The following is a 27245-nucleotide window of genomic DNA, read 5'->3' on the forward strand; positions in this document are numbered from 1 at the left end:
ACATTTGTGCCTGTCCAGTAGTCCATTGTGCCTATAATTTCATTTAAGGTTGCTTCATTTGAACTCTGCTTGTGTCCTGCATTTGGGGTCCTTTCAGTTGCATTTCACTGACAACTTAAGTACAAGGCAAATACTTTTACTTCATGGAAAAGTATTTGCCTTGTAAAGCATTTTTACTGAGTGTATATCTACTTCAACTAAAAATACATGGTTTGTGTACTTCGTCCACCACTGTAATGGAACAGGTCTCCTAGTTTAACTGAATGGAAAATTTCCTGCTACTGCAGACAAAGGCACCTGCAAGACCCACAAGTGGCTTGAAAAGGTGTTACCAAATAGTCAAGTCAAGTCAAGTTTATTTGTATAGCGCTTTTCACAACAGACATTGTCTCAAAGCAGCTTTACAGAAAACAACAGTGAAGGTGAATGGTGTGCGTTTGTCCCTGATGAGCAGCCGTGGCGACAGTGGCAAGGAAAAACTCCCTTAGATGATATGAGGAAGAAACCTTGAGAGGAACCAGACTCAAAGGGGAACCCATCCTCATATGGGTGACATCAAAAGTTTGGTCATAAATCTTTCAACAATACAGAACAATTTGTGATCATCATAGATCCAGCATCAGCTTCTCCATGCCAGGGCCTTTAAACACTCGGCATCTACTTCTCCATGATCATCCATAGGTCCATAATCTTCACGAGGTGGGACGTGACTGGAGCTGGCCAAACCTCAGGAAGCCTCGGGATGGGGAGAGAAAGAGAAGCAGTGGAGAGGAATTAGCGTAGCTGCTGTTCATGATATTAACAGCACAAGTTGATAATGTGCATGTGATCAGATGTTCTGGAGCACAAGGTTATGATGTGATGTGCGTGATGTGTGTTATGTGTAGGCTTTGCTAAAAAGATATGTTTTTAATCTACACTTAAACTGGGAGAGTGTATCTGAACCCCGAACACTGTCAGGAAGACTATTCCAGAGTTTAGGAGCTAAATGTGAAAATGCTCTACCGCCTTTAGTGGACTTTGCTATTCTAGGAACTACTAGAAGCCCAGAGTTTTGAGATCTCAGGGAGCGTGACGGATTGTAGCGTGTTAAGAGACTGGATAGATACATGGGAGCCAAACCATTTAGTGCTTTATAAGTGAGTAGCAGTAGTTTGTAGTCTATTCGAAACTTAATAGGAAGCCAATGTAGGGACGATAAGATTGGGGTTATATGATCGTATTTTCTTGACCTAGTAAGAACTCTTGCTGCGGCATTCTGAACTAACTGAAGCTTGTTTATTAATGATGCAGGACATCCACCTAGTAATGCATTACAGTAGTCTATTCTAGAGGTCATAAACGCATGGACGAGCTTCTCTGCATCAGATATAGATAACATATTTCTTAGCTTAGAAATATTTCTAAGGTGAAAGAAGGCTGTTTTTGTAACTTGATTGATGTGATTTTTAAAAGATAAGTTGCTGTCTAAAATAACTCCCAGGTCTTTTACCGTTGAACTAGTAGTTACAGAACAACCGTCTAAATGCAGGCTGAGATGCTGGAGCTTCTGTGTACTATTTTTTGGGCCGATGAGCAAAATCTCCGTTTTATCAGGATTTAATAGCAGAAAGTTATGGGTCATCCAATCTCTTATTTCTTCAACACACTCAGTTATGCGAGCTAATTGAGCTGTATCGCCTGGTTTGGATGAAATATATAGCTGGGTATCATCAGCATAACAATGGAAGCTAATTCCATGCCTTCTAATAATATTTCCTAATGGAAGCATGTATATTGTAAAAAGCAGGGGTCCCAGAACTGACCCTTGTGGCACGCCATAATTTACTAGCATTATCCTGGATAGCTCTCCATTTAAATCTACGAAATGGTAACGATTGGACAGGTAGGATTTAAACCAGCTTAATGCCTGTCCCTGAATACCGATGTAATTCTGTAAGCGATCGAGGAGAAGATCATGATCTATAGTGTCGAACGCAGCACTAAGATCTAGTAAAACTAATAGGGAGATGTAGCCTTGGTCTGAAGCTAAAAACAGGTCGTTAGTGATTTTAACTAGAGCAGTTTCTGTGCTATGATGGGGCCTAAAACCTGACTGAAACTCTTCAAAGATATTGTTCTCCTGCAAGTGGTTACATAACTGGGCAGCGACAATCTTTTCTAAAATCTTAGACATAAATGGGAGATTTGAAATTGGTCTGTAATTCGATAGCGTGTTTGGATCCAGATTAGGTTTTTTTTTGAGGGGCTTAATAACTGCTAACTTGAGGGATTTAGGGACATGACCTAACGATAGTGAGGAGTTAATAATATTTAAAAGAGGCTCACCAGCTGTATATAACACTTCCTTCAGTAGTTTAGTGGGAATTGGATCTAACTGACATGTTGTTGATTTAGCTTTCATAATAGCATCATACAGCTCTTCCTGTCCTATACATGTAAAACAGTGTAGTTGTGGGGTTGTAAGTACGATTGTGTCAGGAGATGCTGTCAGAGGTTGAACTGCCACAATTGTTTTTCGAATGTTATCTATTTTTTCAGTGAAGAAATTCATAAAGTCTTCACTACTAAACTGTGATGGAACACATTTTTCAGATCCCTGATTTGTTGTTAATTTAGCGACTGTACTGAAAAGGAACCTGGGATTGTTTTTGTTATTTTCTATGAGTTTGCTCAGGTGTTTAGCTCTAGCAGCTTTTAGCGCCTGTCTGTAGCTAAGCATACTGTCTTTATACGCAATTCTAAATACCTCCAATTTAGTTTTCCTCCATTTTCTCTCCTGATTACGTGTTGTTCTCTTTAGGGCATGCGTATGACTATTATACCAAGGTGCAGTTGCTTGTTCTCGAACCTTTTTTAACCGGATGGGGGCAACAGTGTCTAAAGTGCTAGTGAGGATAAGGTCTATGTTGTTCGCCATCTCATCAAGATGATCAGCATTTATGGGTTTAATGTGAAACTGAGATAAATCAGGCAGGTTATTTATGAATCTGTCCTTAGTGGTTGGAATAATAGTCCTACCAAGTCGATACCGTGGTGAAACACGGTTAATCTGCTCTACCGGTAGTGTGTACAGTAGGAGATAATGGTCTGTGATGTCATCATTCTGAGGTAAAATATTTATATCAGTGACGTCTGCTCCGTGGGATATTATTAAGTCTAGTGTGTGGTTAAAACGGTGGGTTGGTCTGGTGACGTTTTGTTTAACTCCAAAAGAGTTTAGTAAATACTATGTCTATATAGGGTATCTTGTGTGTCTGTGTTTTAAAAAGAATTATATTGATTCTTAGCTCAACCCAGACTTCAATGGTGCAACGCTGGACATCTCTATCTGACTGAACCTGAACTGAACTCCCTGAACCGCTGACTAAATCTTGGTCATTCCCAAAATTACTCTGAGATAAACGATGACTTGCTGGATGAACCAAGATCAAATCCTGGTCATGACCGGTCTCTCAGTGTCTGGTTCAGCCTACATGCAGTTGCAAATATGCTTTACACAATTTACAGATATATTTGGAACATTGACTGACAAAACTTTTTTTTTTTTTTTTTTTTTTTGATGCAAGAAGCTGAGAAAAGGACTTGTTCCAGTCTTTGACTTAAACATTGACCTGGTGAATAAGAGAGGCAGGAATCAGACTATTCAAATGATCCAATGAATGAAAGTGGACTAAATCTTTGTTATAACTGTTCAAGTTAATGTTAAGTCTACTACAATGGTTTGGGAATCACGTACCACTGCACACCTCAAAAATCATGAACTATAATAAATGGACATTCAGTGATAAGGATGGGTTTCCTCTTGAGTCAGATTTCTTCCTCATGCCATCTCAGGGATTGCCACAGTCGTCACTGGCTCGCTCATTAGTGATGAAATTATACATTCTTTATTAGCGCTTTACCTCTGTAAATCTGCTTTGAGACAATTTCCATAGTTAAAGGTGCTCTACAAATAAAAATTAATGACTTGAATTGAATAACCAATAAACAACTTCCTGACTATAGAGAATGGAAAAGAGTTTGTTTAATGGTTAAGATGTTGGACTTTTGATTGGAAATGTCACTGGTTCATATCCCAGCACCATCAAGCTGTTCCTTTTGGGTTCTTGAGCAAAGCCCTTAATCCTCAAGTGCCCAGTTGTGTAAAGTAAATGTAAATGTTGTAAACTTACTTATGTATTGAATTTTTTAAGCTCGTTTTGAAATAGGATCATGCTTTTGGTGCTTCTGCGTTTTCAATTTTGTGGTTTTCCTACATCGCAAAGGCCTCCAGGAACAATCAAATGAAAGCACATGCCCAGTGAAGGATCCCTTTTTTTTTTTCTTTTGTTCACCTTAAGGACTCTTTCAAAGATATCAAATCCTCTGCGAACGAATCGCGTCTGATACAGAAACACACGAGCAGCATCTTTTATTGATCCGCCATGACCTGAGCACTGCTGCACAAGCACAAACTGTAGCCACAACAGCGAGCCATTACATAATGAAAACGAAACTCTGCCTCAATCAAATTATTACAAGCAATAAAAAAGAATTAGAAAATACAATATGTCCAGCCAACAGGCCAAACCGCATTTATATTTGTTGGGGGGGTCAGCAGCCAGTGTGTACTTTTAAAGAGCTGACCTTTTTAGGATCATCTCTCCAATTCCTAATGACATTCGAAAAAAAAAATGGATGGTGGCTCTTTTGATTTAATCCCTTGAACCATATATTCTTGATTTTGGTATTTTTTCTTAAAAAAAAAAAAAAAAAAAAAAAAAAAAGACAGATCGATCCAATAACGTTTCTATAGCAACAACTTGCACAAGGTCTGTGCTCTGTGGAAACACTCCCGATATGGTAAAATATACGCTAAGTGTAGTCATTTATATGGCAACATTTTCTCTGAGGAAATGATTTGTTAGTTTTTTAGAAAGGCTCTTCCATGTCTGTGGTTTGGAACAATCAGAATAAAAGATGTAACTACGTTTATAATGAGTTCAGGAAAAAGGAGATTGTGGTTGCTTTGTGGTTTTTCAGAAGTTTGACACGCATCCTATTCACCAAATGTGGATAAAAACATTCTAACTAATCCCATCTTCTCCTGCAGAGAGAGAGACCAGTCCTGTCTGGTTCTGTGTGATGTTTGACCAGCCCCATCTCATTCAATTGAAAGGTGAACAAATCCAACCTGCTCTTACAGAAATCCTGGAGCAATCACACCTGTTGGTGTAAAAATTAGGACCAATCCCATCTGCCTCTGCAGAAATTCTGGACCAATCTTGTCGGGCTTTGTGTAACTTGACTAATCCAATCTAAACCCTTGAAAAGTTTAATAAATCCCACTTGCTTTGCAAACATTTTAAACCAATCCCACCTGTCTTTGCAGAGGTTTTGACCAATCCTCTCTGGTTCTGTGCAATGTTTTACCAATTATATCTCGTCCATTGGAAAGGTGAATAAATTCCTTTTGATCAATCCTGTTCAAAGTTTCACCAAACCTAATGAAAATGTCTCTTTCTTTGTACCCATCCACAATATTTTCTACTGAACTAAACTGCTTCTATTTCACAAAATATTAACAAGTTGGTCGATTAGCCCACAGTGACCTGGGCTACAGAATAAAGCATTTCCTTAACATGACCAAAAGAAGATCGTCAAAGCACTAACCATTGCCTTGCAATTACATCATTCACTGCACTCAATTTATTGAATGATGTTTTAGTTGTCTAATGAGCATCAATTCGGCCTGCCTGCTCCCATCACTTCAGAAAAGGGGTTGGGGGCTGGGAAATGAGGGAAAACTCACACACTGAGAATTAAGAGTTTAATAAATGAACAAACTGGGAACAAAAACTTTTGACTGGATATTTTAGACTGGACTGTTCTTTTGGATGCACTTCTGCCATCAACAGAATAAATTAGTGTTGTCAATTTCCTCTGAACTCCAAATATTTCGAAATTTATGTTGACCCTGACCGGAACCCCAGACCCCTCACTGACTCAACATCAATTCCCAAAACTATTTGAAAACATTTAAGAGTAGAGCAAATACCAGGAATAGGATGGTCAGTGAACATATCTTGTCCTGGTAGGTATGTGTCCAAATTCATATATAAACTGTATTTTAAGACACTTTATGAGGTGGTATCAAAAGGTTTCGAAACTAGCTCTGTTTACAAGATTTTTAAAGAGAAAACTTTTATTTATCTACTGTACATTTCCACATTTTTTACCTTTTAAAATAGTCCCCTTACACAGCAATATAGTGCGTCCTTTTCTGGACCGCATCCTCGAAGTCTTGTTTTCGAAGTGTGTCAAGCACCTTTTGCGATCTCCGCAATGATGTCAAAACGGCGAAATTTGACATCTGTGGCAAGAAGGCGAAGTCTGCAGGAGCCAAATCTGTCGACTAGGGTGGGTGTGGAAGTGAGATCATGTGGATTGTTTTCCGACAATCATCATGCACGAGTTGCTGAATGGTTTCGACATTTTTCGGTGGTTAAGTTTGTTGAAGGTGTTCCTGATGTAGGCTTTCATTGATGACCTTCCGATCTTTAAAGGGCACATCACTCAACACCTTGAACGACTCGCTGCAGCATCGCCGTATGTCATGGCAGATTTGCTTAGTTAATTGCCAGATTTCACGTTGAATTTCAACTTGCTGTCCACGATGAAATCACACACATGGTCATAATAGCACCAGTTACACCATACGTTTTTGATAACACTCTTGTGTTAGGACCAGGCATATCAGGTTTGCATGCCTCGGTTTGTTTGTAGATCTGTTCCATAAGCAGCCTTGTGCTGTTTCGGCATGTCTTGCAATGTGTACCCCCCCTCCCTCCCCACACACACACACACACACACACACACACAGAGAAACCTTTTTCTCTCTTGAGATGTGTCATCACTATTATCATCACCATCTCCCAGCTACAGTCTGCTGCTAGTAGAAGCAGCTGCTCTGGAGAATAACACGATAGGCTTGTCACATTCTTGTCTACTTCCTTCTGCACTTGCTCACACGCTTGTGTGAAGACAGCTTTAAAGCGATGCACCAAGATTCTCCTTAAGTACAAGCGGTGGATACTTAACCCAATCAATAGGTTCTGCTAGATGCTAGTCACTCTCTGTTGTTTATTCATTAGGTTGAGTTTGGCATAAAACCAGAATCGTTTGGTGTGGCCTGAGTGCATTCTCCTAAATGCCATTCTACATGATTCCAAAAAATGCCCTTGGGGCATGTAGTAGATGTGAGGGTTTGAAAATGGATCTGCGAGTTTGGCTGGTTGTTCATCTCAACATCATTCTTAACAGATAATTCAGCATTCGATAAGGGGTTTAGGAGCGACCTTTTAGTTCTAAAAAGCTTTCTGAAAAAACACCAAATTCATTGACATATAATTAATGCCTTCATTATTCTCCTGATTGACTGGTGGTCTGATTTGCGGCATGCCCCGTATATTAACGTTCAGCAACACGAGACTGATTTAGCCACAGATTCTTTGAGAGGTCATGCATGGATTCGCTGGAAACCCTCAACGCTTGAAACGCCCAATTAACATGAGGGAAAGATGTGGCCAAGCAGTATCCAGGAAATCAAATTCCCTTTTCCTACAGTCCTCTTGTAGGAAAGCAGGCAATAAGGCCCTTTATCTAATACATGCCAAGGATAATTAGGTTATTGCAGCACTGCCTTTTGTTACTCAATAATGAGGGCAGTCTCTAATAGATTCCTAGGAGGACACAATGACCTTGATGGTAAGAGGATGCAAAAACAATGCACATCACTGACATTCAAACTCAGGCTTGTGGATGGGGGGGTGGATTTCCCACCGCTGGCAGGTGCATCCTGATCACGTAGTAAGTGTTTGTAGGAAACAGGCAGAAAGCTGATGGAAGCCGAGATGAAAAGGAATTTGTGATGAAGTGCACTGACGAAGATCCTCAAGGAGACGTTGTAGCCTTCGTAGACACCATCAAACCCCCACCCCACCTGGTCGTCTTTCAGCTCTATTTTCTCTGTTCGGCCTTCTCGAGTACTGCATTTTAATGGAGGTTAAAATGCAGCCGTTTTATTACTTAGTAACATATAAAACTCGTTTTTTGTTCATAAGTACTGAATGCGTGATGACGTGGATCGAATTCCTGTCATTCTGAAGTTGATTATCCTCCATTAACCGCAAATCCTAAAGGTTTTTCTATTCTTGCACTATAGTACTCATTCGATCAGCTCCTCCTGAGGTTCTGCAGCCTACTAGGTTCCTACTCTTGTGTTCCCAAGATCTGCTGGTTTCTACTCTCTTGTAAAGTTATAAATATAGAACCTTCTGATCATCAAGTTTTGCAGCACTGCATGAACACTACAAGCACTAGTATACACTGTATGAACAAAAGAACTTTGACATTAGTGGTTTTTAGTGGCTCCTTAAACTTGGAAAGCTTGAAAGTTTCTCCACCTGAACTAGGAGACCCAAACATGTTCCATGAAGTCATGCTTTACATAGTTTGGAAGTGTGTGGAATAACTCCAACCCAAATGAACACTTTTAAGGCATCTTCACATGACTTTACTAAAACCCTGGTGCCTGAATGAGCACAGATTTTGATATAAAATCTAGTGGAACATCATCTCAGAAGCAGTAGCAGTAAATGGGGACTAAATATCAAATGTTTAAAAAAACACATGAATTTTAGGTCTCCTCAATAGTGATGTGATTGGATCATATTAGTGACTCGGTTCTTTGAATCTCGTTAAACAAAATGAACAAATCTTTTTGTAGTAATTTAGTTCATTTTGTTTCTTTAATCAAAATAAAATGTTACATTTGCAATAAGCAGCTCCCCAACATGTCTACATACACCAACTTTTACTATAGTTTCAATCATTGTAAAAGTACAAAAGTGTGTGTGTGTGTGTGTGTGTGTGTGTGTGTGTGTGTGTGTGTGTGTGTGTGTGTGTGTGTGTGTGTGTGTCATTGTTTTTTTGTGAGAAACGCCTAAATAATTTGCAACAGCTCATCCAGGTCTTATCAGAAACCATCAAAGGGCAAGCGAGGTCATGCTGATTCACACCATCATCAGTGAGACTGCAGGTCACTACCAGGACAGGAAATGATGAGCTGCTTCTCTTTAAGGTCTTGAATGTTCAAATGCATGTCAGAGGACAGAATGGTGTGTGTGTGTGTGTGCATTATATACTGTATGGTTTCAGAAATGTTACTGTAATTATTGTTGATGTAGATTACTGTGTGTGTGTGTGTGTGTGTGTGTGTGTGTGTGTGTGTGTGTGTGTGTGTGTGTGTGTGTGTGTGTGTGGGCGAGATTAAACAATGTCTGCTGGGCCAAGCAGAACGGTTGACTTACTTTCTCTCATTAGCACTGGAGCTGTGTGTGACGTTTCCTCACTCAGCAGCCAGTGCTTCCATGCGTGTGATGTCAGGAGACCCATGCTGCCTGATCCTACACACAGCACAGCACACTTTCATCCTTGATTTCCTTAATTTACAGTACATATCCATTTTTTTATCCTCACATACCCCTATGAAGTTTAGAAATGTGTCCTTACATGCCAACATGATGTCCAGCGCGGAGTCCTCACAAACCACCATGAGTTCCAGCATGGTGTCCTCACAAACCAGTACAGAATTCAGTACAGAATTAGGCACACTCTGATCTCCTCATGTCTCATTTCAGCTCCGTCACACACTAATGGAGAAAGACCAGGAGCTGTCATTAGGATTTAGGAAGTCCCTTCTATTTACCATAATGTGTTATTCACCCCTTCAAATTATTTTGTAGTAGAGAGAAAGAAAAATAATTAAACAATAAAAGAAGGAATGAAGGAACACGTGAGAGAGAAAGTTAGCTAAACTAAATGCAAAGTTGGAGAGATTAAATAAAGAGATAGTAAAGGAGAAAGACCAATAGAATTAACTGAAGACTGACCTCTACAATATAAATATTTTACTCCTTGGAGCCTTATTTTTTGAATTTTTTTTACTAATCACTTATTTCATATAATATAAGTAGTAGCTCAAGGCTTAAAACTCTGATTGAAAAGTATGGTTTCAAGCCTCAGCACCACCAAGCTGCGTCTGTTGGGCCCCTGAGCAAGGCCCTTAATACTCCCTTCTTTTTCAGAAGCTGCTGTATCATGACTGACCATGCACTCTGACCTGAGTTTCCTAGCAACCTGGGATATGTACATTCTTTCTTTTAAATGCTTTTGCTTTTCGATTAGAAATAATTTATTCATTTCCAAAAGTGTGCCAATAATTCTCTTATTGTATAACTCAAAATAATGTTATTGTATAATAGTGGAAATGTTTCTATACCAGTTTCTTAAGATTTCACCTTTTATTTTGATTTGTGAGGTTTTTTCCTATTTAAAATGTATACAAATATTTTATTTTACAAGAAATAGGGGGAAAATCCCAACCTGGCAACCGATTATGCACGTACCACTTATATATATATAGAATATAATATTTTGATGCAAATTGAGTTAATATATGTTATGGATAATTAGAAACACACCTTAAATATATATATGTGTGTGTGTGTGTGTGTGTGTGTGTGTGTGTGTGTATGTGTGTGTGTGTGTGTGTGTGTGTGTGTGTGTGTGTGTGTGTGTGTGTGTGTGTGTGTGTGTGTGTGTGAATGTATATACACACTTACAAAGCCTAAATAAACCAGGCTCATGTGACCAAGAGGATGCAGCTGGGACATCTATCTGCCTCTCCAGACTGGCACTGAATGGACGAGTAGAGAGAGAGAGGGAAAAGGGGAGCGAGGGAGGAACAGAAGAAGTATTAGGCCACTGAGTACAATGTGAGCACCTGGATACAGCCTTCTCTCAAAGCTCTGCCTTCATCCGGCCTTTTCCGGGAAAAAACTCCGGAAAACACACATGAAAGCCTCCCGCTGTCTGATCTCCGCTGACCTCATCCTGAACCCCACATTCAGCTTAGTACCTCCTCTTCCTGCTCTTTGATTTTTTTTTTTCTTTCTTTTATTTACTTATTTTTAAATACATCATGGCAACCTTTTAACAAACTTCCAATTGTGACACTCAGAGTTGAGAATGTCACTACGTGAGACAACTTTGGACTTTGTGTTTTCAAGAATCTAGTAGAATCTAGAGAGACAAGTAGAATAAAAAATATTGTTTATTGCAAATTATTAGGTATATAATAGAATCTCACTGTTTATGCCTCTGTGGATGGAAATTCTATGTATTTATTCATACTTCGCATTTTATCTATTTATAGTTTTGATTTATAGCTTATTTTATTATATTGGACATTCTTCAGTTTGTGTATTTAGCATTTAATTTTTTTATTTATTGATTTTCTTTTCTTTCTTTTTTTTTACTTAAATAAATGATGAGAATTTGTTTAAAAATTACTACTACTCAAAATGCTAAATATATTAATTTACACCTCATTTCTAGTTTCTCACCATCATATATTGTGCCTTTTGAGTTATTTGGCTTTGTGGGAGTCTTAAACAATTCAGATGTAAAAAAACTGATCAACCATCAGCTCAGAATCCATCAGTGACTTCATTCTTGCTTCACTCTGAGAAGTTCATATGGCTCACTAGGTGCTTTTCAAAAGCAACAAGAAAGGGACAGGAAAAGGGAGTCCCTCTCACACATGCCCTGTTCTTAGTGTTATACTGTGTGGAGGATCTTCATACTCTCACTACAGAACAACCCTGAACAACCCCATCACACCGTCAACCCCACCACACCTCACACTGCACCATGTTCTACTAGACTGTCCGCGATCTCCGAATATGTTTATCATCGTTTATCAATTATTTGTGCAAAACAGCTCCAGAATGGACGCATTCAATGGAACAAGAGATGAGCACTAATTAAAATTCCCTTTGACTTCCAGGTTAGAATTGAATGTTTGATTGGATTTTAAACTGGATGTCAGATTAGCAGTCTGATTGGATTGGATTTTAGACTGGATGTTGGATTAGATGTTAGAATACATCCATCCATCCATCCATCTTCTCCCGCTTATCCGATGCCGGGTCGCGGGGGCAGCAGTCTAAGCAAAGATGCCCAGACTTCCCTCTCCCTAGACACTTCTTCCAGCTCTTCCGGGGGGACACCAAGTCGTTCCCAGGCCAGCCGGGAGACATAGTCTCTCCAGCGTGTCCTAGGTCTTCCCCGGGGTCTCCTCCCAGTGGGACGCGCCCGGAACACCTTCCCAGGAAGGCGTCCAGGAGGCATCCGGAACAGATGCCCGAGCCACCTCAGCTGACCCCTCTCGATGTGGAGGAGCAGCGGATCTACTCTGAGCTCCTCCCGAGTGACTAAGCTTCTCACCCTATCTCTAAGGGATCGCCCAGCCACCCTGCGGAGGAAGCACATTTCGGCCGCCTGTATCCGGGATCTTGTCCTTTCGGTCATGACCCAGAGCTCATGACCATAGGTGAGAGTAGGAACGTAGATTGACCGGTAAATCGAAAGTTTCGCCTTGCGGCTCAGCTCCTTCTTCACCACGACAGACCGGTACATCGACCGCATTACTGCAGAAGCTGCACCGATCCGTCTGTCAATCTCCCGTTCCACCCTTCCCTCACTCGTGAACAAAACCCCAAGATACTTAAACTCCTCCACTTGCGGCAGGAACTCCCCACCAACCTGAAGTGGGCAAGCCACCCTTTTCCGACTGAGGACCATTTGGAGGTGCTGATTCTCATCCCAGCCGCTTCACACTCGGCTGCAAACCGTCCCAGTGCATGCTGAAGGTCCTGGTCTGATGAAGCCAACACGACAACATCATCTGCAAAGAGCAAAGACGAAATCGTGTCGTCACCAAACCGGACACCCTCCGACCCCTGGCTGCGCCTAGAAATTCTGTCCATAAAAATTATGAACAGAACTGGTGACAAAGGGCAGCCCTGCCGGAGTCCAACATGCACCGGGAACAAGTCTGACTTACTGCCGGCAATGCGAACCAAGCTCCTGCTTCGGTCATACAGGGACCGGACAGCCCTTAGTAAAGGGCCCCCGACCCCATACTCCCGAAGCACCCTCCACAGGCTGCCGCGAGGGACACAGTCCAATGCCTTTTCCAAATCCACAAAGCACATGTGGACTGGTTGGGCAAACTCCCATGAACCCTCCAGCACCCTGTAGAGGGTATAGAGCTGGTCCAGTGTTCCACGGCCTGGACGAAAACCACATTGTTCCTCCTGAATCCGAGGTTCTACTATCGGCCGTATTCTCCTCTCCAGTACCCTGGCATAGACTTTCCCAGGTAGGCTGAGAAGTGTGATCCCCCTATAGTTGGAACACACCCTCCGGTCCCCCTTCTTAAAAAGAGGGACCACCACCCCGGTCTGCCATTCCAGAGGCATTGTCCCCGACCGCCACGCAATGCTGCAGAGGCGTGTCAGCCAAGACAGCCCCACAACATCCAGAGACTTGAGGTACTCAGGGTGGATCTCATCCACCCCCGGTGCCCTGCCACCGAGGAGTTTCTTTACTACCTCGGTGACTTCAGCTTGGGTGATGGACGAGTCCGCCTCTGAGCCCTCAGCCTCTGCTTCCTCAATGGAAGACGTGACGGCGGGATTGAGGAGATCCTCGAAGTATTCCTTCCACTTCTTCCCACTTAATCCCGCCGTTAGAATACATTTGGATTTTATACCGGATTGAATTTTATTTTGGATGTCTGATTGGATTTGGATTTTGGATTGGATGTTTAGACTTGCTGTTGGACTGGATTTTAGACTAGATGTTTGATTGGATTTTAGACTAGATGTTGGATTAGATGTTAAATTAGATTTTAAATTGGATTGGATTTTATACCAGATTGGAATTTATACTAGATATCAGTTTGGATGTCATTTTGGATTGGATGTTAGACTAGATTTTAAATTGGATTGGATTTTATACCAGATTGGATGTCTGATTGGATTGAATGTTGGACTGGATGTTGGATTGGATTTAAGACTGGATGTTGGAATAGATGCTGGATTGGATTTTATACTAGATATCAGTTTGGATGTCTGATTGGATTGGATTTTGGATTGGATGTTAGACTTGATGTTGGATTAGATGTCTGATTATATTTCAGATTGGATGTTAGACTTGGTGTTGGATTGGATATTAGACTGGATTTTGAACTGGATTGGATTTTATACTAGATATCATTTTGGATGTTGGACTGGAGGTTTGATTAGACTGGACGTTATACTGTATGTTGGCTTGGATGTCTGATTGGATATTGGACTGGAAAATATTGCGCACTTTAGGTCATTGATCAGATTCGTTATTGTGAGACTGCAATGACTTTTTCTGTGTGATTTTAGAAAATGTAGTCATTTTTTGTGGCTCAGAAACGATTTATTCTCTTTTTATTTCTGCTTTTAATTTTAATTAAAAAAGGAACGAAGGTGACGTAATTCGCATTTAGTTTTTTAATTGCGAACTGAAAAACCAATAAACATACACTGACCTTCTGTTCCTGTGTTTTTCTTTACTACAACTTTTAAAAATGTTTACCCTTTTATTTAACAGCTGGGCTGTAAAAATCATTTCACTGCACAATGTACTGTGTATGGTTACATGCGTGACAAAAACCAAAGGACGGAAAAGAATAACGGAGTGACTTGGATACAAAAAAAAAAGAGAAATAAAAGAAGGAAGGTAAGATGAGAGAAAAATAAAGAATGACCTCGTGGTGGGAAGGATCGCATTCTGTCTCATTCTATCATGGGCTTATGTGAGCTCAGGTATGCAGAAGAGGACGGTTTGTCCCTCATTAGGGACAAACATACAATTATAAGGAGCAAATATATAAGCTGTAAACTTATAACCGCTTTTGACAACGTTTACTGTCGACAAATGAAAATGAATTGAATTTGTTGAGGTTCCAGTGCCGTCCTTCTGTCCAGGAAAGTGTGCAGTCATTGTGAGGTGCTAAAAATTCTGTAAGCAATTGTTGCATGTGCTTGTATACTTCCTGTTTTTTGTTTTTTTAGCATTCAGATGCACTTGTTTGCTCTCCTGTTGCTTTTCAGTTCAGCAGGGAAAAAAAAAAGCAGGCTGCTTATTCTCGGTTAATGTGCTAATGTGGCAGGCAGGAGGAAGCTGGACCATAAAAGGAACAGAAGGGCAGAAAGACCAGAAGCCCCACGTGACTCCCGGGAACAGCAGGACAAAAGGTCATGTGACGCCGACCAGACACGGCTGAGCGTACAGAAAAGAACACAAGGTCACACAGATCACGCCCTTTAAATACAGCCTTGAAGGTTAAGTTCAAAGGCAAATGAGGCGATGACTTTATATTCCAGGACAAATCGCTCTGTAGATGTAAATACATTCCTGCTGCTATTTAATGCAGTATATGTTCTGAAAATGTATAAACAATCAAGCTTTTTTTTCTTTCGTTCGTTCTAGGAAGCCCATTCAGATTACTGAAATAACCTGCATGCAGTTCACACCTTTTGATGTTGCCAAGTTTTTTCTTGGCAGGATTTCTTTAATAGTGTCTAGACCCCTCCCTTCAGAAGAAACGCTCATTTCTTAGGCCTGGGAGGGGGAACCAGGAGATGAAGAACAAAACCGAGAGGCGACTAAAGTGCAAATCTGAGAAAACTAATGACGACAAATTCAAACGAACATCAAAAAAAAGCAGAATACAGATTATTACAATTATATAGAGCCTGATTACCATGACTACAACCAGAGAAAAGTCACCTCTCAATACAAAAACTACAAAAAATATTGAGTTATAAGTGAATCATTTGAAAAATTATTACTTATTTTTTTATTAAGGATTATTAGAAAATTAAACAAATTAAAATTCAGCCCTTTATTTTTTTCAAACTGTCAACAATTGAAGTATAGAAACGGAATGATTTTATATTTGGTTTATTGTTGCCTTTATAGTAGCAGATACTTTAATGGACTCCATTCAAGACTGTTTTAATTGGCTATCAAAGTATATTGTGGACAATTTCATTTAAATTTTATCTATAAATGTATCTTAAACGATAAGTCAATCTCCTACCAATCATAGCCGCCATTTAATGCAGCTCCTATAAACTACATCCCTTAGAGTTGGCCATGGTTCTAACTGAGCTCAAGCACTACATGGGTTTAATCACTTTCAAAAGCAGACCTGCTGGGAGTTTGTTGCAGTAGACCAGTCTTGAGATGGACAAGCATGAACCTGAGCAGCCTGTGTGGATAGACATTGGATGACATGGAAAGGACCCTTGATTGCCCCTGGTGACCCCCAAGGTTGTGTGCAGGGACCGATTCTGAGATCAGAGAGTTGTATAAAGTCAGACAGACATATTGCAATACTTTGTGTCTTGAGTTTGACAAAAGAACAGGGAAGTTGCGCAAAATTGTGAAACCTCTCTTTGCAGGGTGTGCGTAGAAATAATGTAGCAATGAATAAGTCTGGAGTTCATTCTAAACATCTGAATCTTATTCTCAGTCAGGATCTGCTACGGATCGTTAACGTTTCGTGATCTCGGAGATCCTCCTCACCTAATCGCTTAAAACCCAATCCCCTCTTGAAAAATCCAGATCCATCGAGTAATCCTCTCGGTCATTTGAGCCACTCATCTCAGCACTAGAGGACGGTTTCACGCCTGGATGCTTATTTGATTAGGTCTAACCCAAAGCTTACAGCGCTGAAGTGTGTGTGTGTGTGTGTGTGTGTGTGTGTGTGTGTGTGTGTGTGTGTGTGTGTGTGTGTGTGTGTGTGTGTGTGTGTGTGACATCTCGCTGTGGTAAACCCTGTTCCCAGTTCGAATACAAGGACAGAACATGTGCCCTTTGTGAGGTGATGAGAAGTTCGCTATCTTCCTTCAGACTCCTGAATCCACTCAGACATTCAGGCCCTGAGGGAAAGAAGCTCAGGTCTGAGTTTGCTTTGGTCATTCAGATGGTGTAGTATTGATTTCTGCAAACACGGCCTGATTTTCAGATTGCTTCAGCTAGGACATGTGGAACCATCCTGAAATACAAACGCTTAAAAACCTAAATGAGCAACGTAACTTCTTTATTGTGTCTCTCCTGCTGCACATGATTTGATTATATTTAATAAGACCATAAGATTCTGTTCCCTTTTCCATATTCGCTCCTCATTTGCTGTTAGAATGAGCTCCACAGTTTTGAGATGATGTTGCATTTCCTTTCATGAAGATGTGTGTGAGATTCATTCAGCCATAAGGGTGTTTGTAAAATCTGGGCCTGGGGTGAAGTCAGCATGAAAAATTCATCTCATAGGTGTTCAATATGGTTGGAGCTTTATAGTGGGAGATCTTTCACTCAAACCCATATCTTCATGGAGCTGGCTTTGTGCACAGGGACATGATTGTCAATTCAAGTCAAGTCAAGTTTATTTCTATTGTGCTTTTCACAACAGACATTGTCTCAAAGCAGCTTTACAGAAATCAACAGTTAAGGTGAATGGTGTGTGTTTATCCCTGATGAGCAGCCGTGGCGACTGTGGCAAAGAAAAACTCCCTCAGATGTTATGAGAAAGAAACCTTGAGAGGAACCAGACTCAAAAGGGGAACCCATCCTCATTTGGGTGACATCAAGAGTTTGATCATAAATCTTTCAACAGTACAGAACACTGGAGAGTGAGAACTAACATGATTACTGGAGTGTGTGATAAGTAATGTTCTTTCTACAGTCTTTTACAGTCATTGTGGTTATAAAACTAAGAGCTACTGAGCAACTCATAAAATAGCTCAACATTAGTGATCATCACAGAGCCAACACCAGCTTCTCCATGCCAGAGCCTTTAAACACTCCAGGAGGCCCAGTGTCAAAACTCCACACATGAAGTGGGATCCAGCTGGCACTGGTACAGATAGTTTGCGATTTCCGCATCTACTTCTTCAAAGGTCCATAATCTTCATGAGGTGGGACGTGACTGGAGCTGGCCAAACCTCAGGATGCCTCGGGATGGGGAGAGAAAGAGAAGCAGTGGAGAGGAATTAGCGTAGCTGCTGTTCATGATATTAACAGCACAAGTTAATAATGTGCATGTGATCAGATGTTCTGGAGCACAAGGTTATGATGTGAGATGTATGTTATGTGTAGGTTTTGCTAAAAAGATAAGTTTTTAATCTGCACTTAAACTGGGAGAGTGTGTCTGAGCCCCGAACACTGTCAGGAAGACAGGTTGTGCTGGAACAGGTTTAGATCTCGTAGTTCAAGTGAAGTGAAAATTTTCATGATCCAGCATGTAAAGACGTCCTGTAAAAGTTTGTGGGAACAGATTTGGGAAAGAATCTCAAACATACATACATTATATATAAAATACATAATTTATAGCATCTCACAAAGTAAGTGCACCCCTCACATTTCAGCAACTATTTTAGTATCTTCTCAAGGGACAATACTAACTGTGACTTGGATATATTTTAGAGTAGTTAGTGTGCAGATTTACTGTCCTCTGAAAACAACGCAACATGCAGACATTATTGTCTAAATAACTGGCAACAAAAATGAGTCCACCCTCAGTGATAACAGCTGTGCACCATGTAACCGGGTGAAGCCACATGTTTTATTCATCATGTTCATGTGTTTGTCTGCAGAACGCACAGCAGTTCACATCAGAGCTCCCTCAGGAAGTTTGTTTAGTCTGCACCTTTTTATTAATTTTTTAAAATTATTATTAAACTTAAAAACATACACAACAATCATCTATTTAATTGATGCCAATTTAATTGATTACTCAGTATAATCAATATAAGTGTGTTGCATTTATTTGATTCATTCAATTTTACCTAATTAGATAGAATTTATTCTATTATATCTCATTTAATATTATAAAATTCTATTTTTACCCAAGCTGGCATTTTATTTAAATCAATCGAAAATGTATCTCAATTTATGATGTTATGATTTCTAAAAAAGAAAATGTTGTGTGGATAATATAATTGACAAGCCGTCAATTTTCACTCTAATCTTTCTCTCTCTTCTATATGCAAGAACCATGATTCGTGTTTAATTGCTTGCCAATGGTTACATCACTGCCCAAAACCGGAACGCATACAATCTTTACGGTGAGATGTTCTGCTGAAAAGGTCGAGTCTTGGTGCACCACAAAGTGTCTTGGTTACAGATGCACGAAGATGTGCACCAATAATTTGTCCTGTTTTGAACTCGTTTTTTTTCGTTCGGTCGTGTGAATTGCAATTAACAACGCATTGTGCAATCTGTGAAGATTAAACACCAGGCCGTGTGTAATAAAGGTGTAAAACCTCAAACACTGTATTAGCTAATGTTTCAATTTCTTGTCCAACCCTTGCAAGTGCATTTTCTTTCAGCATTATTCTTTTCTTTGCTGATACAAAACCCGTAAACATCACGACTGAGTTCTGTAGCTCACTTGTTGGAGGAGAGGGAATCCAGTTTCTTATAGATAGCAAGCTCCATAGCAGCATCTGCTGGCTAATATTAGCAGCGCTGCTTTTCATAATCTGTTCAGGGTCTAAAAAATACTACAGCATATGGACAAGTCCTGGGACACCGGACTGTTTTTTCCAGTCATATGTAGTTCTTTTTACAAGCATTTTGGTAGCACACAAAAATTGTTCTTGAACTAGGAGATGCATGAAGCCAGCTCGATGTAGATATATTTTCCATGGGTTGGAGTGGAAGATCTGCTATAGCGCTCCAACCCTATTGGGATGAATGAAATGCTGACTGCAGCCCAGGCCTCCTCACTTCACCTACATCAGCACCTGACTTTACTAACATCCTTGTGGATGAGTAAATCTTACACAGATCTCCACAAAATCTGGTGAAAAATCTTCCCAAAAGAGTGGAGCTGCTTATATGTGCAAATGGAACCTAAATGTGGAATCTTATGCTTAGTTGTCCACAAACCTTTGCATGCGAAAGCCAAAACCCAATGATTATCACAGTCTATGGAATAATTTTTGCTGTATGAAGTAAAACCCTTATAAAAGCAATCAGCACCAGGAAATCAGCAAGTTCCCAGCATGGGTATAAAGGATAGAACCTCGGATTAGGTCCCAACATTGACCCATAATATAGCTTCTGTATTAAATATCTATTCGTCTTGCCCAATTGTTCGCATAATTCAATTATTTACTGAAAAAAATTAGAGCACTAACAAATGAGGAAGAAGAAAAAAAAACAGCTGAGTCTGAGAATGCGTTCCTCCTTTAAGAAGCGAGAGAGTGTGCCAAGGAAACTGCAATGCCATCAATGTGCACAACGTATTCAAATCTAATTTCTGAAATTAGAAATGCACTCTTGCCAAGCTAATGACACTACTTCATTACTCAGTGGACTGGAGTGGACTGGAGCGCCTCTGGTGCTTGGCACAAAGGAGATCATTATTATTTTCTTTCTTTTTATTTTTTTCTTTACAAAACTGCATTTTCAGATTTTAATGTCAACCTGAGAAGGCAAGTTCGAGTGCTTAAAGCGTCGTAAGATGTCTGCTGTCCAATTCCTTCACATCACGACACAAACTTGGGGGACCGGCGCTTCTTTTGTCTCTTCAATTATGTAAAAAAAAAAAACCCTTCCAGCTAAATGGTTGTCAGAATGCACTGAGGTATGCATTGATATTAGCATAATTTGGCTTTTGTGCTGTTTTTTTTTCTTTTCTTTTTTCTTTCATCCGAGCAAAAATTACACAGCACTTCAATCAATCAAGTACAATGGCATCGTGAAGCACAAGACGACTGTAGACAGTAAATGATGTTTGGTCACCTTGCTTTGGTTTGGGTATACAGTTTTATTTTAGTAGGCCAGTGTGATATACCAGGGACCTGGCGCAGGAAAGCGGGAAATTTTGGATGAGTTAATAAACCCTGGGTCATCGTCAACGTGATAGTTTTTCCGGCTTCATGTCCGCTGTCATTACAAGAGCGGCCTCTAGAGGTGAATCACTGATGCCACGTGCTGTTTTTTTTTTACATGTGAGACTGCGTGCTGCACTCCATCTGCATCATAACTAAAAAACTATAAAAAAAAAACTATAACTACCCGAAGCACACAGCCAGGATAACCAAGGAGTGGCTCTGTAAGAAGCTCAAACTCCGTGTTTCTCAGCGACAGGCCAGAAACCTGACTGATCTAGAGAAGATCTGTGTGGAGGAGTGGGCCAAAATCCCTCCTGCAGTGTGTGCAAACCTGGTGACAAACTACAGGAAACGTTTGACCTCTGTAATTGCAAACAAAGGCTCCTGTACCAAATATTAACATTGACTTTCTCAGGTGTTCAAATACTTATTTGCAGCTGTATCAAACAAATAAATAGTTAAAAAATCATACATTGTGATTTCTGGATTTTTTTTTTTAGATTATGTCTCTCACAGTGGACATGCACCTACGATGACAATTTCAGACTCCTCCATGATTTCTAAGTGGGAGAACTTGCAAAATAGCAGCGTGTTTAAATACTTATTTTCCTCACTGTGTGTGTATATATATATATATATATATATATATATATATATATATATATATATATATATATATATATATATATATATATATATATATATATATATATATATATACACACACACAGTGAGGAAAATAATATATATATAATAATAATATATAATAAATAATATATATATATATATATATATATATTTTTTTTTATAAAATTTATTCAGACATTTCTTTTCACTTATTTCTTCTATTGTTATTTATTTATGGATTTATTTTTTCTCTGAATTTAGCAGCTGAATAAATGTTGCAGCTGTCGTTTTTTGCACATTTTTATTTTTTTATATTTTATATGGGGGAAAATATTTTCTCATTTAAATTTCTTGTACACAGACTAATGACCAACATGCATTTTCGCTAAAAATGAAAGCAAAAGCATCTGTGTTTTTATTCCGCATTCTCTTCCTTCTTTGGTCCTTTGTTGTTTTGTCTGGCTTTATCTGTGGTGGAGATTTGTGTGTGTGTGTGTGTGTGTGTGTGTGTGTGTGTGTGTGTGTGTGTGTGTGTGTGTGTGTGTGTTCTCCATTCCGTGGTTGTCGTTTCTCCGGCTCAACATATTATTATTATTATTATTATTATTATTATTATTATTATTATTATTATTATTATTATTACTACAACAAAAGAAACCTGTTTAATGGCAGATCGCTTTATCCCCACGATGACTTTCTTTGCTGAACTTAAACAAAAATAATGAGCCAAATTTTGTTTATTGCCTTTTTGTTATATTTTAATGGCCTCCAGATTCTATATCGAGAAACAGGATTAGCCACATTTTCCTGATCTTGTTTAAGTTAAATCAACTCTGAGCTCAGGAATGTCAGTGGCACAATGCTAAAGATATTAAAGTTACACTACTGTACATAAGCAAAAAATATTGGGAACCTGAATTTTCCACCCATATATGGTTCCCAATATAGGATTCCCAAACCTGTTCCGGCATGACGATGCTCCTGTGCACAAAGCCAGCTCCATGAAGATCTGCTTAACATGGTTTGGAAGAGTGTGGAAGATCTCCTGCTATAGATTTTCAAAACTATTGCACATAAATGAATGTGAACACTTATTGCACCCCAGGTCAGCTCCATGAAGATCTGCTTAACATGGTTTGGAAGAGTGTGGAAGATCTCCTGCTATAGATTTTTAAAACTATTGCACATAAATGAATGTGAATTGCACCCCAGGTCAGCTCCATGAAGATATGATATACATGAGTTGGACTGGAATCTTGAATTGAGCTCAGCTCATTTGGGATGAAGTTCTCCTCACCTCACGTACCTGACTTTTCTAACACCCTTGTGGCTGAACAAATCTCCAGAAAATCTAGTGGAACATCTTCCCAGAAGAGTGGAGCTTATTAGAACAGCAAATGAGGACTAAATGTGGAATGAGATGTACAAAAAAGCCCATCTTATGGTCTGGTTTTTTGTGCATACAGCGTATTTAATGGTAGATTGTCGATAATCACTTATCATACATCAGTATAACTGTATAGATCATATTGTGTTTGTATTTCATACATTTCCTCATACTTCTTGATAGTAATTCTTGATACTAATTGCATCACTGGTGTGTTTGCATGCGCAGAAAGTTGCCTGAAAATAAAAACAATTAACCAAACCTGATGAACATATCAGCAGATTCGTATCATGTGTTTAAATAAACAGCAGCAAAAAACCCTTGGACTCTGGGACCCTGAAAACAGGAGGTCCCCAGTTTTTTTGCTATGTGTACATACAGGCGTGTTAATTTTGTTTTGTTTTTTTAGTTTACTGAAATAAAAAAACATCTTGGTTGACCTTCTAACGAAAGATCTTCTTCTGATAGTGTGCCTGCCTTCGAATTTACTTTGGGTGTGTTGCAGGATCGGAGTTTGCAATTTAATAACGATTTGTTGATCCAAGTTTTACTTTATTGCATGTTGTGTTGCGGTACTTTTTTTTACATTTTATTTTTGACGCCACTTAATCAGGGATTCGTTCTGATGGTTCACGAGTTTACCGAAGTAAAGAGTAATCGTTTCACTCTGGATGCTCAAAATAATTCAATTCAATGGACAAAGCAGCTTTACAGAAATAAGTTTATCTCTCTCGCGACACTGCTGACAGTTGTGAATGAGGAAGAAACTTTTGATGAGAACCAGATTCAAACGGGAACCTTTCCTTATCCTCAACACAGGATGTTCATTCATTCTAGCTCTTTCATTGTTGAGGTTATCCACTGTTCTCTCATGGAGAGACTCTGGTGCAATACTGGTTATAGCACATACGAGGTGGTAACAAAATATTTTGAGACTGGCTCTGTTTACAAGAAAGTCATTTATTTATCTAGGTCTACACACTATCACAGAGCTACCACCATTCCTGTCACTTCTGGAACGTGTCCTGGAAGTCTTCTTTCAAAGCATGTCCAGCGATTCTCCACAAAAGTGTCAAAAACGGCAAACTTTGAGCTGCATCTTCATCTTCGGGAAGAGGGTGAAGTTTACATGGGAGCTGACGGTCAATGTCTTCCTGATCTCACAACGTCTTCCAGCAATGTTCCTCTGCTCTTGAAGCGCACGCGCCGACACTGCAGCAACGCCATATATACGTCTCTGCGGCAGATTGGCCTGGTTCACGCAGAATTTCACGTTTGGTCTTTGTTCTAACTTGCTGTCCATGAAGAAATCTTCAAAACCAAGTCTCCAAACCTTTTCATACCACCTTGTGTTTACTTCTGTAAAGCTACTTTGGGGTCAAGGCCCATTCTTAAAATTGCTGTAAATTGAATTAATTATAGAAAACTGTTTATTAATTACAATCCAAATCAATCTTCATGGTTTTCGAGGTGAAAGAACCAGCCTTGTAGATCTTATTGGAGAACATCCTCAGCAACGGTGAGTGGTTTCTAATTGAAGAGCACTCCATCCAGAAGCAGGGAATCAGGATGGAGCCAGCTTCACTCCATGTGTGTTTTATACTTCCCCGCCGGTGACAGCCTGCTTTCAATTTTGACTGATTATACATTATTCAGAGCAGGGACAGCCGTGTTCCCAAAGAGAGACAATCTTCCTCTCCAAACCATGTAAACCGTGTTATAATGGAGCTGGCTTTGTGCACAGGGGCATTGCCATCCTGGAACAGGTTTGGGTTTCCAATTTTAATTATACCAATTGTATGTCACTAGCTTTTTGGGGGAACTGTAAGAAGAAGAACCACATATGGAAGGGAAGGTCAGGTGTCCCAATACTTTGGTCCATGTAGTGTTTATAGGAACTAATTCATGATGCTAAGATTTATATTTTAATTGATATATTTCTGCTTTGGGAGAGTGTAATATAAACGGAGACTTATCCCTTACCCATCCAGGGTTTTGATAAAGGCTATCCTGGGAACTCTGTGTACAAGGTGGAAATACACCCTGAATAGTATCTTAATGCATCTCAGTGTTGTCTCATTCCATTCCGAATTCTTTCAGTTTATACTTAAAACCTGTTGTGTGACTTTGTTCTCTTTCTCCTCAAAAAACCGGTTCTACCATGAGGTGTGTCAAGTGAATAAAAACAATTGTCTAAGGAGCTGTACCTTCAGTCCAGCTGGCATCATGAAGCTTCTCCTGTGTACCTTTTTCCTGGTGCTCCTGGGAAGCACCTCTGGTAAGATTGTCTCGATTACATCTCGGACTTGATCAATAGTGCGGGAAAAACTCTGAAGCTGAGCTTTATTAATGGTGTTAGCTTGAATGGATGTTTGAGCTTTTTAAATTCAACTCTGTTTTATTATTTGTTCCAATGTAGCTTTACTGCGCTAAAGGTTGAATGAATGTTTCTGACTGAATGGACGCATTAAACAAAGTCTAATTCCCAATTTTTATTTTTTTTTCTGCAGTACATTCTCTGCAATGCTACACGTGTAGCAATGGGGACTGTAAGGTCCCCACAGAATGTCCATCCTCCAGCAACTTCTGCAAAACTGTTGCATCACGTAAGTGCTAAGCAGAATCCTGATGCAGAATTCTTGTATTGAGAATCATTGAAGTGGAAATGTTTATACGAATGCGTTCTTTTCAAGAAGTTATAAGTCTGTATAGTAACATTCCATTCACAGGGACTTCTATAGTGGACATACTATACTATAATGTAGGACAGGAGTGTCTGGTGTCATCTCTTTGTAAAAGTGTTTTTTGTAACGATCTCGTCATAGAAGTTTTTGTTTTTCATGGTAACACAACATGCTGCTTTGGCTTTGTTATATTAAGAGAGCGAGAATTAAAGAGTAATGTGGGAAAAGTTGTTTGAATCTGCTACGATTCAAGTTATTTTATAGCCTTATTTTGCAGACTGGTATGTGCTTTTTGAAAAACCCACCTTTCCAACTATAGTCCCCATTTGCCGTTATAATGACCTCCCTTCTTCTGGGAAGATGTTCCACTAGATTTTGTGGAGATTTGTCTAAAATTCCTTCAGCTACTAGAGTGTTGGTAAAGTCGAATACGGATGTGGGTGAGATGAGAACTTCATCCCAAATGGGTTCAGTAGAGTTGAGCTCTATAGGAGGCCACACAAGATTTTCAACTCCAACCCAAATAAAGCATTTCTTAATGGAGCTGGTTTTGTGTGCACAGGGTTATTGTCTTGCTGGACAATTTTCAGTGTCCTAGATAGAGAGGAAATTTAATGCTATGGCATCCAAAGACATCCTTATAAGTGTGTGCCTCCAACTTTGTTATAGTTGAAGAAAGTTTGGAGAAGGACCACATGTGGCTGGAAAAGTCAGGTTTCCATATACTCTAGCCCATATTATGTATCTATAAATTAGCAAAAACTAAGATCTTTAGAGTTTCCATATGGCAGACGTCTTTATTCAGCGCTACTTACAACAAATGGGTGGGTGAGGGTTTAGAGCTTTGCTGAAGGACCCAGCAGTGGTAGTGTGGTGTGCTGGGATTTGAAATTTTGACCTTCTGATCCAAGGTCCAATGCCTTAACCACAGAGTTACCCCCTCCCATAATAAAAAAAATTAATAAATAAAAAAAAAATATATATATATATATATATATATATATATATATATATATATATATATATATATATATGGTGTATATATACCAATGTTTCAGACCTCATTACCTTCCTTTGTATCCTTTTCAGCGAATGAATTCTCTCGGACATGTGAGGAGTTCTGCGTCCCTGGAGTGAACACCTTCTGCTGTCAGGAAGACCTGTGTGGCTGAAGAGCAGCTCATCTCCATTTACAATGATGTAGCCTTACAAGAAACCAATAATTTAGATAATAATCCATAAAATTACAATACTTGTATTTGCTAGCTCAAGTGATTAGAAATATATCAATAAAAATGCACTTTTAAAATCTGCAAAGTCTGCAATTTTATTTTTTCCAATGAAAACCTGATTGATTCATTGTGGGATTTGATCGTTCTTAGTGCAAGAATTTGTAACTTTTAGCAATAAAAAAAAAAAAAAAATTGTCAATAAATTTTGGAAGTATGGATTGAAAAGCAAGGAGTTTAGAGGTTAGAACCTCTTAGAATCTCCGTCATTCAACAAAATATGGCTATACAACAGCGCCTCCAGGAAACGGGTGGATAGATCATTGAGGAACCTTCACTACAGATGGTTTAGAACATTTGTCAAGATTAGTTGCAGCATACAACATAAATAATTGTCAATTAGTCAATTAAAAAAAATGGAGGAACATCATAGAGACCAAAAAACAGGACTAGGTATCGCTTAAAAAATTTTGCATTGCAGAAAGCA

The 27245-nt window shown here is 39.4% G+C and overlaps 2 protein-coding genes across 3 annotated transcripts in view; both read left to right on the forward strand.

The window, feature by feature from the left end:
• The window catches only part of serpinh1b (serpin peptidase inhibitor, clade H (heat shock protein 47), member 1b), a 247623-nt gene that overhangs the window by 117325 nt on the left and 103053 nt on the right, over positions 1-27245 (forward strand). The window lies entirely within an intron of this gene.
• Positions 25012-26846, forward strand: LOC310729722 (lymphocyte antigen 6D). The gene is made up of 3 exons (XM_083548202.1): positions 25012-25123; positions 25356-25451; positions 26619-26846. Exons 1-3 carry the CDS (start codon positions 25072-25074, stop codon positions 26699-26701), a joined length of 231 nt encoding a protein of 76 aa, XP_083404328.1. The 5' UTR covers positions 25012-25071; the 3' UTR covers positions 26702-26846.

The sequence above is a fragment of the Silurus aristotelis genome, assembly GCF_946808225.1.
Source record: "Silurus aristotelis genome assembly, chromosome: 8".
In the NCBI taxonomy this organism is placed as follows: Eukaryota; Metazoa; Chordata; class Actinopteri; order Siluriformes; family Siluridae; genus Silurus; species Silurus aristotelis.

Coding starts and splice junctions, on each gene's coding strand:
- LOC310729722 (XM_083548202.1), top strand. CDS start 25,072: ATGAAGCTTCTCCTGTGTACCTTTTTCCTGGTGCTCCTGGGAAGCACC. Junction 25,124..25,355: donor GCTCCTGGGAAGCACCTCTG/GTAAGATTGTCT, acceptor TTTTTTCTGCAG/TACATTCTCTGCAATGCTAC. Junction 25,452..26,618: donor CTGCAAAACTGTTGCATCAC/GTAAGTGCTAAG, acceptor TATCCTTTTCAG/CGAATGAATTCTCTCGGACA.